The sequence below is a fragment of the Thermobia domestica genome, chromosome 6 (genome assembly GCF_964235325.1).
Source record: "Thermobia domestica chromosome 6, izTheDome1.hap1.1, whole genome shotgun sequence".
NCBI classification, from domain to species: domain Eukaryota; kingdom Metazoa; phylum Arthropoda; class Insecta; order Zygentoma; family Lepismatidae; genus Thermobia; species Thermobia domestica.
The window spans coordinates 35,266,297-35,282,060 of NC_137459.1; the positions used below are offsets into that span (position 1 = coordinate 35,266,297).

Consider the following 15,764-nt stretch of genomic DNA (forward strand, 5'->3'; position numbering starts at 1 on the left):
TTACCGTTCCCGAGATATGGCTCCTTAAATCTCCAGAAATTCGAACTTTTTTTTTGACAATATCTAGGGAACAGTGGCCAGTTGGCTCGTAGCTAGTTAGCCATTGGCCACCGGTTACTATTTGGTACCAAAATATTTACCATACTGCTAGGTATTGATTAACAGCAATATGATCTCTCTATGACTTACAGTTCCCGAGATATGGCTTCTTAAATCTCTAGAAATTGGCCATTTTTTGGTCAATATCTAGGGAACGGTAAGAGTGACGCGAAAAATTTAATCACTCTCTCAGATAGTTTTTGATACGTAAGATAAACAGCAACAGTAATATCAGTACCACGCATGAATCACTACGAAAATACAACAGTAATATAATACGAAAATACAATATAACATGTAGTAACATTTTTGTTTGTGTGTTACTACTGCATACAACATTTTCGTTTCCTACATCCATCTCATCGTTATTCCATTACACGATATATGCAACCCGCTGCACAGTACTATTTCGCTGGTTGTCTATAGAACGGCGTTTGCATCCTTCCTGCGTGTTCTCCCATCTTCTTCGTACATTGAGATGAATCCGAATCTCTTTCTCAGACGGGCAACGTATGCACCCAAAGCAAAATCACGTATTTCCTGTTTTCGTTTCTTCTTTCTTCCTGCTCCTTACTACATTTTCCCTTATTTCCGTAACACATTGCGACAATGCTGTACACGTGATTGGTCCATTTCAAGATGTTCTTCTTTCTTCACATGCGCGTGTTCTACTTCATTTCCTTGCGTCGACTATCTGTAGTATTTTGTACATTTAACCTTTTCCGATATCACTTCTCGTTTTCGATGTATTCCACATAATCTCATTTTGACCCCATTTTTATGCCCCTATTTGGCCCTTTCAATGCACTTGTTGGCCGATATAAAAAAAAAATACGTGTCGCTTTTTTTCGATGTTCTCTATGTCTGTGCAATTTCATCACAACCGGCGTGTTACACCGTGGTACCCTGCCTTGTCAGTGGAGTGGTAAAATTCTATATACAGGAAAATACAGTGAAACCTGTCTTTAACGGACCCTTTATTAAACGGAAAACTGTCTTAAACGGAAATATTTCACGGTCTCTTGAATTTTGGATTACAAAACATGTAAAAGTCCCTTCATTAAACGGAAACTGTGTTATGCGGACAACGGAAAGCAAAATAAAACTTTAACGGAAAATTCTGAGTTCAGGACTACAGCGTTCAGAAAATGTTTAGACATTCTGTGAGATTGTAAACATATACATTACACTGTCTGCAATAAAGTGTTCGTTCTCTTATGTCTTTCCGGACAGTGTTTACCTTCCCCAACCACTATTCATATTCACCCCTGCACAATCTGTCCTTAATCCCCGCAACTTAATCAAGAATCATACGGAAAGTCGGAAAGGGGAAGACAAGGTGGTGGAATACAGTTCGAAGAACAGTGTAGAATAAAGACGTATCAAGATGCTCTCCGAACGTCAGAAGTTTAAAGGAACTGCAACAATTTGCCTTACGAAAAAATGATTTTCATTTACTTAGTATAGTTTCTCAGGTTAAAGGATGTGCGGAAAGTCGAGCAGCCAAGCAGTAACATATACAGAAAACCCTGCTTGACTAATGGGAAAAATTAAAGAAAACGTGTGCATATCATATTTTGCATTTATTTTATTTTATTTCTTCTGTGTATTATCTCGTAGAACAAAGAAGTACTGTAATTGAACAAGGTACGTACTGCAATATATTTTGCATGCTTTGTCCCCTGTAAGCATGTAGTTTTTTAAAAGGAAAGGTCTACCTCTATTAAGCGGAAACCTGGCTTTAACGGAAATTTTAGTGAGTCCCGCTCGATTCCGCTGAACACAGGTTTCACTGTATATGATTATTGTTGGAATATCCGGATACTACCCGGAAAAAGTCTCACATCAGAGTGACAGAATACTATTTGCTGGAAGAAAAGAAAACGAACAATTATTAAAGTGACAAGATACTATCTGCATAGAAAAGAGATGCTCATTGGAGTGACAGAATTCTCCAGAAAAATACATTAATTGAAGTGACAGCATGGGAAAATACACTCAGTGGAGTTATATAGGATTCTATTCAGAGAACAATATACATTGTCCTGAGTGTCAGAATTCTCTCTACAACGGTAAAGAAAAATATGGGGCGTAATATACATTGGAGTGACAAAGTTCTATCTATAGAATACTAATTGGCATTACGGAGTTCTAACCAAGAAGATTGTGAAATAGAACATAATGAATAAATAAAAAACAGAAAGGCCAAATATGAAGCAGGCCACTCTTACACACGAAAATAGCAGAGACAAATATCATCAGATAAACAAATATTATACTACGTATAATGGTGAAGTTCAGTGGATAAGTTCAAACGCTGCACTAAAATGAAATTATGATGCAAAAATAATCTTAACTTTTTTATTTCACGTCCAATAATGAAAACCGATTCTTTATTATTTTTGACTTCAACTGAACTTTCTTTTCGAAACATCTACGAAATAAAGATCAAAGGAGACCACATACTTTTACAAACTTTTTTTTTTACTTTAAGAGATCCCGGAATTTTGAGTTCTATTTGTGCTAGTTCTATTTGGGAACTTTTAGAGCATCCTAGAGAATAGTGTCTAATTAATGCCCACAAAATCAAATGAAAAGGAAATGAACTTTCCAGGTCAACGCCAAATGATTATAACTGAGGCCAAAGTAGTTGACTCCAGAAATTCACAAAATACAGAAAATTTCTCTGCAAAAAGAAACTATATTGTTATACAGTATATTGTATCTGCGCCAACAAAAGGATATCACTTTGCCCGCAAAAAATTAGTAATGCAACTTATATCATGCTTTAGCGATCAAGCACAACTATGTCAGAATATGAATATTATTTAAAATAATAATTTGTTTGTCCACAGGCGAATTGATGTGTAAGAGGAAAGATACCTGTTTGATGGAACCATGTTACATAAATGTGTCCAAAGCATTACAACTGTTCTCGTACACTCAAAAGCAAATTATTGATGTAATAGTTTGTGTAAAAGTTCTCGTTCAAAATTGCTCCATCATTTGAAAACAAACATTTCTGAAATTGAGTGTAATACATAACCAAATTCTCAGTTCTCCAGACGCCGCTTGCGAGTATATAAACACCAAGTGTTACAATTTTTATTAAATTTTGAAAATAGAAACGCCTTGTGAGATCCCAAAGACACTTGAAAAGTTTATTCTTAGGATCAAAATAACGTCTGGAACTTGAGGTCACGTACAATGAATGGCTATTATTCAGAACACACGACTTCCTTAGGTTATTAATTAAAACTTACTAACTTTACAGATGAATATCTTACAGAAAAGTACATCGTTCAATGTTTACGTTATGATGAATATAAAATACTAACTTGAAAATATAGTTAAAAAAATACAATATTTACGGTAGCTAGTTCTAGAAAACTTGGTACAGCTACCCTTGTAATAGTTTTAAATCTAGGACTAATTTGTTATCTTCCTAGATAAATGTATTTTAAACAGGGTGGCCCAAAAGTAGGTATACAGTACCATACTGATCAGCTCATTGCATTTTGTATCATTTCTCATAGTTATCCATCAAATAGACTTATTTTCTTTATTATTTGTTTTTAATGTCTTTACTTATACCTTAATTTTGGAACAGCTGAAGCAACTAAACCTATAAACTAGGATGCTATATTTGATCAATGTAAGTTTGTATACCTACTTTTGGGCCACCCTGTATTTAGATAAGCCTGAAAGTTTGTTCTAAAACAGTTCCACATAGCGATTTTCATATTTCAGATTGTTTGTTTGAGAAATAGCAAGATGAAAATTAGATTGAAAACCAAGTGAAGGGTAGAGATTGTATTAATAATATCTTACTTATGGTTAGAGTACTAACCTACTAATCAGCATTGCGGCAATAACAGGAGTCCACCCGGTGTACAGGACAGATTTTGTGTATTTATTTTTCTTAGCAATCCAGAACCAGAACGGTATAGCTACAAGATAAACCGCAATGACAGCAGGAGATACCCAAATAGCTGTTTCTGAAAATATAATAAATAAAAGAGTTATAAATATTCATTCCACTCTTCAAACGTACAGTAATGTTACGAAAATTAACACACTCACTTATAAGAGATTAGTTGGTCTAAAAGTACTACATTACGTTTTAGTACAGACAGAAAGTGTAGAATGAGGTAAAGATTATATACCTAGGTCTGCAGTAATATTTATGTATTGAGTATATATAAATCTGCTAGAAGAAAGGAATGTTTCCATCCTAATCGTAACCAGCAAATCTGAGTCTGTGTGGGAACTGCGGGGGCTCAGTGGGCGCTCTTCCCACAGGTCTAGTGGCTAACGCGTGCACCTTTTTGGTGTACATGATCCCTAGTTTGATTCCCGGTGGGTAAGTTTCTGGAATTTTAACTGTCCTTGACATTTGTGTGTTCATGTTCCTGACCTTAAAGCTCAATGGACGAAAAAGTAAAATACAAAAATGAAATGAAATAAAATCTTTAAGATTTACGTCCCACAATTATGCCGGCTAGGCTAAAGGAGATGGTGATGGTGACGATGAGAAATGAAGGAAATGGTGGAATGAAGAAAGTTGGAGAAAACGGGAGAACCCCTAGAAAACTCACGCACACAGTATTTGTTTACCACAAAGCTCACTTCGTGCGAACTGAGATAAAACCAAGGACCCCATGCGGCAGAGGTGAACGCTCTGCCACTGAGCCACCGCGGCCCCTCAAAGTAAAATGCAGTAATACAGAGTGATAATTAGGGTAATCAGGTAACAATACTGAGGAACATTCGGTAAATCAGTATTTTTTAAAAAAAGTGATGAAGCGTTCACCTCTGGTGCATGGGGCCCCTGGTTCAATCCTTGCTAGCGGCAAGTAGGCTTTGTGGTGGACAAACACTGTGTATGTGGGGTTTTTTGGAGTTTTTCCATTCCTTCATTCCACAATTTAATTCATTCTTATCATCACCGTCTTCTTTAGCCTACACGGAATAATCGTGAGACGTAAAACTGAAAATAATTGTTTAGGTTTTTCTCAATCTGTGTTACGCCAATCCTAATAATAAACATATTAAACAGTCATGATAATAGATGTCGCTGCCTGTGCTGTTGCTTGCCTGCTTGACGCTAAAATATGTTGCTACCTTTGCTATCGCTTGCTGCGGAATAAAATATCACATAGAAGGCGATCCGAGTCGAGCCGAGCCTGTCTTTGAATGAGCCCGGTAGGGATGCGCACGAGACGACTCGAGACAGTATTTTCCTGACAAAATTCGAGTCGAGACACGTCTCTTCCAATAGAGAAATATACATTTTTCGAGTCGAGACATCACTTTTACAGCACATTTTCGAGACGAGACAGCCACAAATCTTGTCTCGTGCGCATCTCTAGAGCCTGGCTACCAAATATAGCAATCTTTATTTTTGCACGGTGGGTTACCTACCTACTGAATTTAGTTTAAATCAATTCAGTAGTTACCGAGAAATAAAGTACCACATATAAGACGTGCCAAGCTGAGTCGAACCTGTCGCTGCCTGAGCCCGCCTACCACACTGAGAAAAAAAAATGTAGGTGGCGTACTTAGAAAGACTGGTTACATGCGTAATTCTTGTAGTTTTTGGACAACGTACAGCAGACGTATAACTGAAAACGCATGTTTTATAATACTTTTTGTATAAGTGTTCCATCTATACGTACTTTCTGTATGAAACAATGTAGGCGGTCAGGATCTCACATACAAATGGACGTATATAACATATAGCTAAAGAAGGTAACATAAGTATATGCATGTGATATACGGAAAACTGTTAGATGTCAGACATCCTGCAACGGCATGACGTAACATCTAAGGGCAGTGCCTATGTAGCATGCGGATGATGTATGCTCCGTACTGATTTATACAGTAAGCAAGAGGATACCGTATATTTGTAAAATATACCACTGTCCGGAGAATGGACTTTTCTCTGTGCAAATATAGCGATTTTTATTCCTTGCACGACGAGCAACTGGCCCACTAAATTTGGTTTAGGTCCAGCCACTAGTTACTGCGAAATAAAATGACACATACAATAAAATGACGAGCCAAACCGAGTTGAGCCTGTCCCTCGTCAATTTCGGCCACCAAGTATAGCCATTTGTATTTCTTGGGCAGCGGATTAGTCCCCACTGAACTTCGTTCATATCCAGCCAGTAGTTACAAATAAATAAAGTACCACATACAAGGCTAGTTGAGTGGAGCCGAGCCTGTCCTTAGAATCCCAGCCACTAAATATAGTAAGTTTTATTTCCTTCCCAATAACCCGAGCATAGCCTTTCCGTGACTGAACCGTGTCACCAAATATAGTAACTTCTATTATCTACACCATGGGCTATTTACCCATCAGTTTTGGTTCGGCTTCGGTCAGTAGTTGTCGCGAAATAAAGTACCACATGCAAAGTGAGCCGAGTTGAACTGAGAACAATATGCAACTAAAAGAATATGTAAAGTTCTACTTACCAATAGCATCATAGAGAAGCGTTGCAACCCAGGATAAAAGAGCTAAAGATGTAATGTCTCCCAAACTGGCTGCAATTGGAGTTGCAACGTTGTCCGGATTAATGTGACAACATCGGGAAGATACAATCACTGCTGCCGTGATTAAGCCTGCAAAGAAAAAAAAAAGTCACAGTTGCATAAATCTGGTAATGTAAGAGCAAGAAAGAAGGGAAAAAATAATTAAATAAATTCTTATCAGCAGTGTGAGCACTTTATGACTAATTAATATGATTGTATGGTTTGCTGCCAGTGAAGATAATGCAATGAAATTTGAAAGAATATAAATACTGTTTTTCTTACTCCCGATAAGTTTTCTTTATATTCATTTAAATCAATAAAGAATTTAAACTTCGGTAGATCTATTACGATTCGAGCAAAATACTAGATTGGAATGATGTGGGCCAGTCTGATATCACATAATAAAATAGCAGCTATTCTAATGTAAACCATACCTGTTATAAGATGATCAGGAACTTTGTAATATATATAGTAAGTTAGTTACATATACATATAGGAAAGGCGCTCATATCAATCCGGGACTTTTTACAGGTTTAGAATTGAATCCTAAGGTGAAGGTATGCATGCAGTAGGAACCAACAACTGTTTCCCGTTATTGGTAGCCATTCCAGTCTAGAGACCGTTTTTCAAAATAGCGAATAACAGTGTGAACATGTACACGGAAGCGTGTGGTGATGAAGTTTTTAGGTGAAAGAGAGCGTAAAATCAGCTGAAATTTACAGAAGACTTCAATCATAACCCAGTGATGAGATACTCAGCCGCAGTAAGACCTTTGAACGGTGCAAGAGCTTCAAAGGTGGCCATACGTCTGTCACTGATGAGCCCGGTCGTGGAGGATCCCAGTCCACAGCATTCATTCCTGGAACACTCAGTGTTGAAAAGCTTATTATTGACAATCGTCGCATAGCCTGTCGTGAAATTGCAAAGGCGTGTAATCTTTTGTTAGGGAAAATAAATACAATAATTAATGACCATTTGTTGTTTCATAAAGTGAATGCACACTGCGTTCCAAAACAAGTTTCCGCTTTTTACTGGCACAGGAGAACTGAGCTGAAGGACCACTATGACAAAGAAAGACAGTATTCCACCTGTTTAGATCCATAAAATAACTCTTCGCGAGGTCAATTAGCTAACTTTGGAATAAACGTGTAACTGTAGCAAGCATTTATATGTTAAAAATAAATGCAGTTTCTACTCCTTGAAATTGTTCTATCCTTTGTTTTAAATAAAAAAATCCCGGATTTACTTGAATGTCCCTCGTACATTTACAGACAGTCATGAACCCAAGATTTAGTCAAGAAGGACTAAACATGTTCATGAATAATTTTGTTTATTGCATATACCTTTAAAATCACACTTTCAAAAAAATATATAAAATAAAAAAAAAAAAAACTCCACTAAAACGTAGAAATAATTTTCACGTTTTGAAAATTTACAGCTTAATTCTTGAAACTTTATGGGAGAAAGAAAAGTAGCACTTTGGCTGGAATCACGGACAATAGAATGCATTTATGGAAGAATTACTCTAGCAGAAGTTTATATCTCAGTAAAAAAAAAAAAAAAAAAAAAAAAAAAAAAAAAAAAAAAAAAAAACCACTAGTATATACTAACGGAAGAAGTATCACTTAGGGTAAAGACATATCGAAGATACCTTGCGATCGAGGTCGAGGTTTAAATCGCGGTCGCTACTTCGATACTGGCACAAACATATGGATTCAAATGGGTAAGCGCATGCCAAAGATGTACGATACATCGCGACCTAGAGGTCGACCGTGAGGGTGAGTTAGTGGTCACGATGATAAACAACCGAGTTTGTTTTTACATCGATGTTCAGTGGAAGCATCGCTGTGGCTCGTGTTCTCATTGGTTCTCCCTCAAGCGCTGCTCGGGATAAAATTTCATTTGCTCAGAATTTCGTCTGCAGAGGATTGCGTGAATATATGATCAAGAGGTTTTTCTGCACTTTAAATTTGATTATGAAAGACATATTAGTAGAACTAATGAAGAATGTTCCAGCCATATGGAATAAGAGGCACAAACAGCACCATAATAGGCACGTTTTAAATACAGAATGGAAGAAAATAGCAACTCAAATGGGAATGTCAGGTAAGTTATTCATATTTATTTGAAAATTCTACTGTAGCTCATTATTATATAAGGCAGTGGCGGTTACAGGGAGGGGGCTTTCGGGCTGAAGTCCCTAAATTCCGGAATTTCTAAAGAAAAAACGCTATTATTAATTATGTCTATGCTTTAAAACTTGACGCCCCCCCCCCCAATTCCGAGATTAATAAAGAAGAATTTCTTCTAAATTCGTTACTGATATAAGGTAAATAAATACCTGTAAAGACAGGCACGTATCCATAGGGAGGCAACGTTGAATATTGGAATTGCAATGACGAAACTTCATTTGGTGAAGTTAGTACCCCTCTGTTAGTATTTACGAAAAAAAAAATAGTATGGAGTACGACGAGTCTGAAATAAGTATGAAGTGAAATTATGTTTAAAATGTGGAAATATTTATCTAAGATCAATACCATTTCCCATGTTTATGCTTTATTTATCAAATCTACGTTTCCTCAGAGTATAATTTTGTTTCTGACGATACTGGTGTCCTGTGAATACGAACGAGCCTTTAGCGTTCAGAAAAGACTAAAACCTTGCCTGTGCAATAGATCAGGGCAAGCGGGAACTTCTGCTTTGAGTGTTTTGCAAATCGGGCAAGAAATAGCCGCTATTTTATCTGTGGATCAAATAATTTGGTTAGTAATAGTATCTGCGGTGCTGTGGTGTAGATTATAACTCTGTATGAAATCTCAGAATTGAATGCAGCTACGAAATTGAGTGTTACCGCTGACAGTCTAAATATTTCTTCTCTAACTTCCGTAATGTCCAAGTGTCCGAACCATACAATCCAATTCTCCATATATAGTAGTTAAACATTTTCTTCCTTAATCCAATATTAAACCTGCTAGTTAAGAATGATCTTTTGTTGTCGAATGCATCTTTCGGTACGGCAATTCTTGACCTGATCTCTCACAAATAAATTCAATTTACCATTCACAATCTTCAATAATACTAATATTCATACTCTGGTGGGGTATCTCAGACTCCAAGTAACTCACATAGCAAAAAGTTACAGTACTCGGTTTTATTTTTATTAAGAGGCCTCATCCCGGCGAAATTAAAATACCACTAATTTACAGTAATTATATGATATCTTCAAATATATATAAAAAAATAATCGAAATGTGGAACAAGAGCTCCCTAGACAATATAATTTTACAGGGGATACGGTTGTCACGATTCATTTATCTCCTTTCGATTCCGAGCCATTTTGAAATCGGCATTTATTTTCGCGTTTCTAAACGGCTGAAGACTGAAAGCCACTAGTTGACTTCTGACAACGATACTTCACGCAAAATAATATTATCTAGGGCGCTCTTGTTCCACATTTCAGTTATGTTTGATCTATTTGAAGATATCACATAATTACTGTAAATTAGCGGTATTTTAATTTCGCCGGGATGAGGCCTCTTAATACGAAGATAGTTCACCATGGGGGTATACAAGAAACCAACGTCATCTATTGGACATCTTTACATTTAGAGAGGAATTTGTGACGACTAGGGTCTCTTAGACTCCATCCTTTAACCATAATCCTTTATCATAAGATGGTATAAATCTAATAGAGAAACAACTGAATAATCATTTGTCTAACTGTCAATAAAACTTTTTGATAAAGTTTTCATTAAGTTCATTATCATTATCCTTCTATTAACATCTATCATTATCGTTGTATGATATAAAGCCAAGTCATAAAGGAAGACCAACTGAGCAAATCTCATTGTGTTATAATCGTGTGTTCAGAATATAGAATTCAATCAGATTATTGATATGATTTCTAGTAGAAATGTTTTGAAACTTACCGAGAATAAAGCTCGCTAAAGATGCTGTGATAACGCTTGACGCTGCCAGAAGCAAAGTGTGATGCAAATTGAAATTCTGACTCATAATAGCTACCATGATGACTGCAACTATGGAAGCACAGAAGCCAACGACGATTGCTTGGCACTGAGGGAGAAAAAAAATCAGGTATCATAAGTTAATTGACAATAAGAAACAATTATATTTAAGAGTTATGTAAAAAGTTTTAAATTCCAATTGAAGCCGTGACTTCCATAACCACACAAGCCCAGCTGAGGAGATATTGACAAAATAATAAAAAAACCCTGAATATTTCTCTTAAATGTGAACTTAAAAAATCAGACTTTTTTCAAACTTAAACTTTGTTGAATAACAAATGCCACTAAGTATTTAAAGAACAAGTATCACAAGTAATTTGTCCATAATAAAATAATGAAAATATTGGACTTGTGTTATTATGGAACTCATTCGTATGTTACATTGGTTTTGCATACTATAACTCTGGTTTGGCAACGGATTATACGGATATTTAAGCAAAAACGTATGGAAATGTCACTGTCCATAAACACAGTCTCTATTTTCACAACAATGTAATACAAAAAACTACACATTTAGTTTATGCATGCCTTTTCTTCACTTAATCAGAATCCCACACTCCACTTCCTGATTCCTCAGTACTGGGAGTCTGATCTTTACCATACTGGTCCAGAAGTCTCTGAAAGTAAGGTTGCTCTGCAGGTAAAATTGAGGAAAGGTATTTTTCAATATTCCTGGCTTTAGCAGCTTTGAAAATTTGCTTTCCAGAACAACACAGGTCTATGGATTTGTCTGCTAATAAAACTAAACATGTCAGTAACATGCAGAAGATACAGGAATCTGTGTTGTTTTGAATGTCAAACGATAGAGCTCAGTTAAACGATTAGAACGATATATATGACTCATATAGTGCCAAAAAGTGGAGTTGTGCTGTTATGAAACGTACGGCTTCAATTATTCTGTCAGCAACATATATAAACCTTTAAATAAAAATCATATTATAAATAAACGAAAAGTTGATTGAAAATTATTAGGTTGGTGGAAGTGAAATGTCATTATTAAACAAGTCTACGATTGTTGATATTCTTACGTTTTATTTTAATTATTTTATTATTTAATTCTATATGCTATTCGAAAATTAGATTTGATCTTCAGTCGTTCAGAGGTGACTGTAACACCGATCACTACCTGGTATAAGCGATAATAGGACAGAGATTATCGTTGAATAAAGAAAATATTAAGTGTCTGAAAACGGAGTTATTTAATTTAAAGAAATTAGAGGAGAGCCAGGTGAAAGGAGAATACCAGATTGAAGTGTCGAAGAGGTTCTCAGTTTTAGAAGGTTTGGAGTGCACTAGTGTTGAGGATACTTCGGTTGAAATTAGAGATAACATTGAAATTTCAGCGAAAGAAAAATTGGGACACATGGAAATACATAGAAACAAACCATGATTCGACCAGGAATGCACTAAGCTAGCAAACAAGGGAAAAAAACACAGGCAAAACTGTGTTGTCTACACAATACGAACGAAATAACTACACAAAATTTCATTAACATCAGACGAAAAACTTCCAGAACTTTTTTAAAAAAAAGAAACAGTTTTTTGAAAGCTAAACTTAATAAACTTGAAGATAATAGTAAAAACAAAAACATTCGGGACATGTATAAGGGCATCAACAAATTTAAGGTAGGCTATCAACCTCGTGCTTATTTATTAAAGAAAGCCGACGGAACAATTTTTACTCATATAGATAGCAACTTGGCTAGATGCAAACAATTCTTTATAATTTATTTAACACGCATCCAAAAGCTAATGTTCATGGAGAAAGAGAAATACACACAACAGAACCGTATATTCCAGAGCCTAACCGAACAGAAGTATATTGCTATAAAGACGTTAAGGAAACACAAATCTCCGTATCTAGATGAAATTCCGGCTAAGTTAATTTTAGGTGGAGGGGAAAAGTTGTGGAACAAGAAGACAAACTCATTCTCCTTATCGGGAACAAGGAAGAATTGTCGCAAAAGCGGAAAGAATCAATTGTTCCAATTCACAATTGCTACAGAACTGATTGTAATAATTAACGAGACATTTATGTTCTGTCGACATCATATAAAATCCTCTCAAACATTTTATTAGCAAGATTGACCCCACAGGCAGATGAAATTATTGGAAATTATCAGTGCAGATTTAGGCGAAATCGATCAACTATCGACCAGATATTTACCATTTGACAAATGCTTGAAAAGAAATGGGAATACCGATTAAGCTAGTTAAAGATAAATAGATAAGATCCGTTTAAATGAATCTCAAAGTAACGTCCGAGTAGGAAAATTCTTGTCCACGAGCTTCCGGGTCTAGAATGGCCTGAAACAAGGAGATGTGTTGTCGCCACTATAATTCAACTTTGTTCTGCAGTACGCTCTAAGGAATATCAAAGATAGTAACCAGGGCCTACAAAAATGAAATCTTTGAGTTATACGTCCCACGGTTATGCCGGTTAGGCTAAAGGAGACAGTGATGATGAGTAATAAATGAAATGGCGGAATGGAGAAAGTGGGAGGAAACGGAAGAACCCCGAGGAAACCCACGCACACAGTATTTGTCCACCACAAAGTTTACTTGGCGGGAGCAGGGTTTGAACCCGGGACCCCATGCACCAGAGGTGAACGCTCTACCACTGAACCAGGGCCTAGAGCTGAATGGTATTCACCAGGTTGTGGCGTATTCTGATGATGTAAGTATAATAAGGGATGATAGGAGAACAATAGAAAGAAATGCAGAGGTCTTATTAAATGCTTGAAGAGGCATGGGTTTAGAAGTAAATGCAGAGAAAATTAAATACATGGAAGTCAGTCTAGATCGTAATAGTCCGAATTATAGATGCGTTAAAACATCAAACAATACTTTCGATAAAGCGGATACTTTCAAATATCTAGGATCTATATTAACAGACCAAAACCATATTCACGAATAACTAAATGTTGAATAAAAGCAGGGAATTCGTGTTACTATTCGGTTCAAAATCTCTTGTCGTCCCGAATTCTGTCAAGGAATTTGAAGTTTAAAATGTATAAAACGATATTCATGCCTGTTGTTCTGTATGGCTGCGAAACATGGTCGCTTACTCTGAGGGAAGAGGGCAGGCTGAAAGTGTTTTTGAATAAAATCCTGAAACGAATATTCGGACTCAAGAGGAACGGGAGTGGGGAATAGCGGAAACTTCATAACGAAGAACTGCATAATTTATATTGTTTCCAAACATTCTTAGGATCATCACGTTTAGGAGACTTGGTCATGTAATCAGAATTGAAGAAAGCAGGATTTTGATTGAAAATCCAATCGAAAAACGACCATTAGGAAGACCTAGGTACAGATGGAAGTACAATATTGAGATGGATCTTGCAGAAATAGGAATGGAAAGTAGAAACTGGATCCAGTTGGCTAAGAATAGAAGTCAGTGGAGAACTTTTGTGAACGCGGCATTGAATCTCTGGGTTCCATAGGCCATAGAGTTAGTTAGTTAAGGTCAAATTACTCTTTATAGTGAAATATAACAACAATGTTCTGTTAATGACGACACCAAGAGAATCCTAGATTGTTCCCCTAAACATGTTGTACTGTCAAGTAATACAAAACTATCCCTTTGGTGTAAAAAAAAAAAAAAAAAAAAAAAAAAAGCTGCCTCCCCTTAAAAATTCCTTGTCCATCCGTTTGCCCCCCAACACAATAAAGTTGATGTCGTCATTATGTGGTGCCATTATATTTGTTACTGATTCCTTGTAATTTTACAGTGGTGGCACTTACCTGTACTAATGTAAGATTTCCTAAAATCATGCTCCATTGTTCTTTGGGATCATCCATATTTCCTAGATTGGCTTGTGTAGAAAGTCGAGACGCCAGCGTCATTTCCAAATTGCCTTTCAATCCAAGTAAGGCAGGGACTAGGATGATGATTTCGGACACTTCGACAAATGCTGGCCATTTCTTCAAAGAGAACAACGAAATTTGGGTTAGAGATTATAATTTTAAGTATATATATATATATATATATATATATATATATATATATATATATATATATATATATATATATATATATATATATATATATATAATTAACACAAAGTTTGTTAAAATTGATCTACCAATATTTCAATGTCGTAGCATCTATTAGGTAGGTGCAATTGAAATATCTAGGGTTTTCGTTTGGTGGAAAACCATCCTCTCTAACGCGACCAATTGATGAACAGACGTCACGCGTACTACGTCTCAAGCTCCGTACATGTTCAGAAAAAAAGATTCGGATAGCTTGTCAGAGACCAGCATGTTGCTGAACAGTACGAGCATTATGTAAAAGTGCATTATGGAGAAACACATAATTGCGAGAGATTTTCCTTTACCATTTTAAACTGGGACATTCTGTACATCTAGCCTCGAACAACATTAATTGTGCACTTTGACTATCGGTGGTGAGTGAACGCACAATACCTTGTTGATCCATGATACCAACGAACAACAGCATGTTCTGATGAATTCGTGCTATTGCTGTCGATTTAAGCATAAAGCAAGCTACAGTCGTTAGTCAGCTCCGTACAGTAGGGTGAAAAACTGCGACTCTAAGGTGTCAATAAGTTAACAAATTGACACCCTCCAAGAAAATTCGCCGAATGAAGATGTATAGGATTCTGCGTGCACATAATAGCCGGGAAGGTTTACTGATTCGGATTGTCTCTTTTTATGAAAAATAAATCTGATACAACAATCATAGAGTATCAGGAAAGAATTTGGATTGTAATCAACGTCCAGAACTAGTTTTGAACCCACCTCTTCTCTCGCAAGAGGAGTCGTTGTTGGTATGCTAGTATATGTTGTAGATCATCCATTATGTTCTCTTTTTTTCGTCTTGGTGAAACTATCAGTGCATATCGATTACGAGTGCTGAACTTCATGAAATACACCGCAAACATGTCCGTAAGTATCTATCAATGGATATAACATGGTATCATCATATCGCAGGACAAAGAATACCTTAATATCGTTCATGGGAAGGTACAAACTCTACATGAGTTGCAGTGTCAAACTTTTCCTCACCCAATGTATTCTTCTGAGATCTCTCTCACTGACTACCACCTCTCCGAGCATCTTGATTGCTAGTTGGTAGGG

The 15,764-nt window shown here is 36.3% G+C and overlaps 1 protein-coding gene across 5 annotated transcripts in view; it reads right to left on the bottom strand.

Moving 5' to 3' along the window:
• Positions 1-15,764, bottom strand: part of LOC145687930 (solute carrier family 41 member 1-like) — a 191,119-nt gene that overhangs the window by 10,062 nt on the left and 165,293 nt on the right. For all 5 annotated transcript variants that reach the window (XM_081761499.1, XM_081761496.1, XM_081761495.1 and 2 more), the window contains 4 exons: positions 14,406-14,585; positions 10,563-10,707; positions 6,577-6,723; positions 3,950-4,097 (listed from right to left, as the gene is read on the bottom strand). In XM_081761499.1, the coding sequence (XP_081617625.1) occupies positions 3,950-4,097; positions 6,577-6,723; positions 10,563-10,707; positions 14,406-14,585 (620 nt within the window). The remainder of the gene's footprint in view (positions 1-3,949; positions 4,098-6,576; positions 6,724-10,562; positions 10,708-14,405; positions 14,586-15,764) is intronic.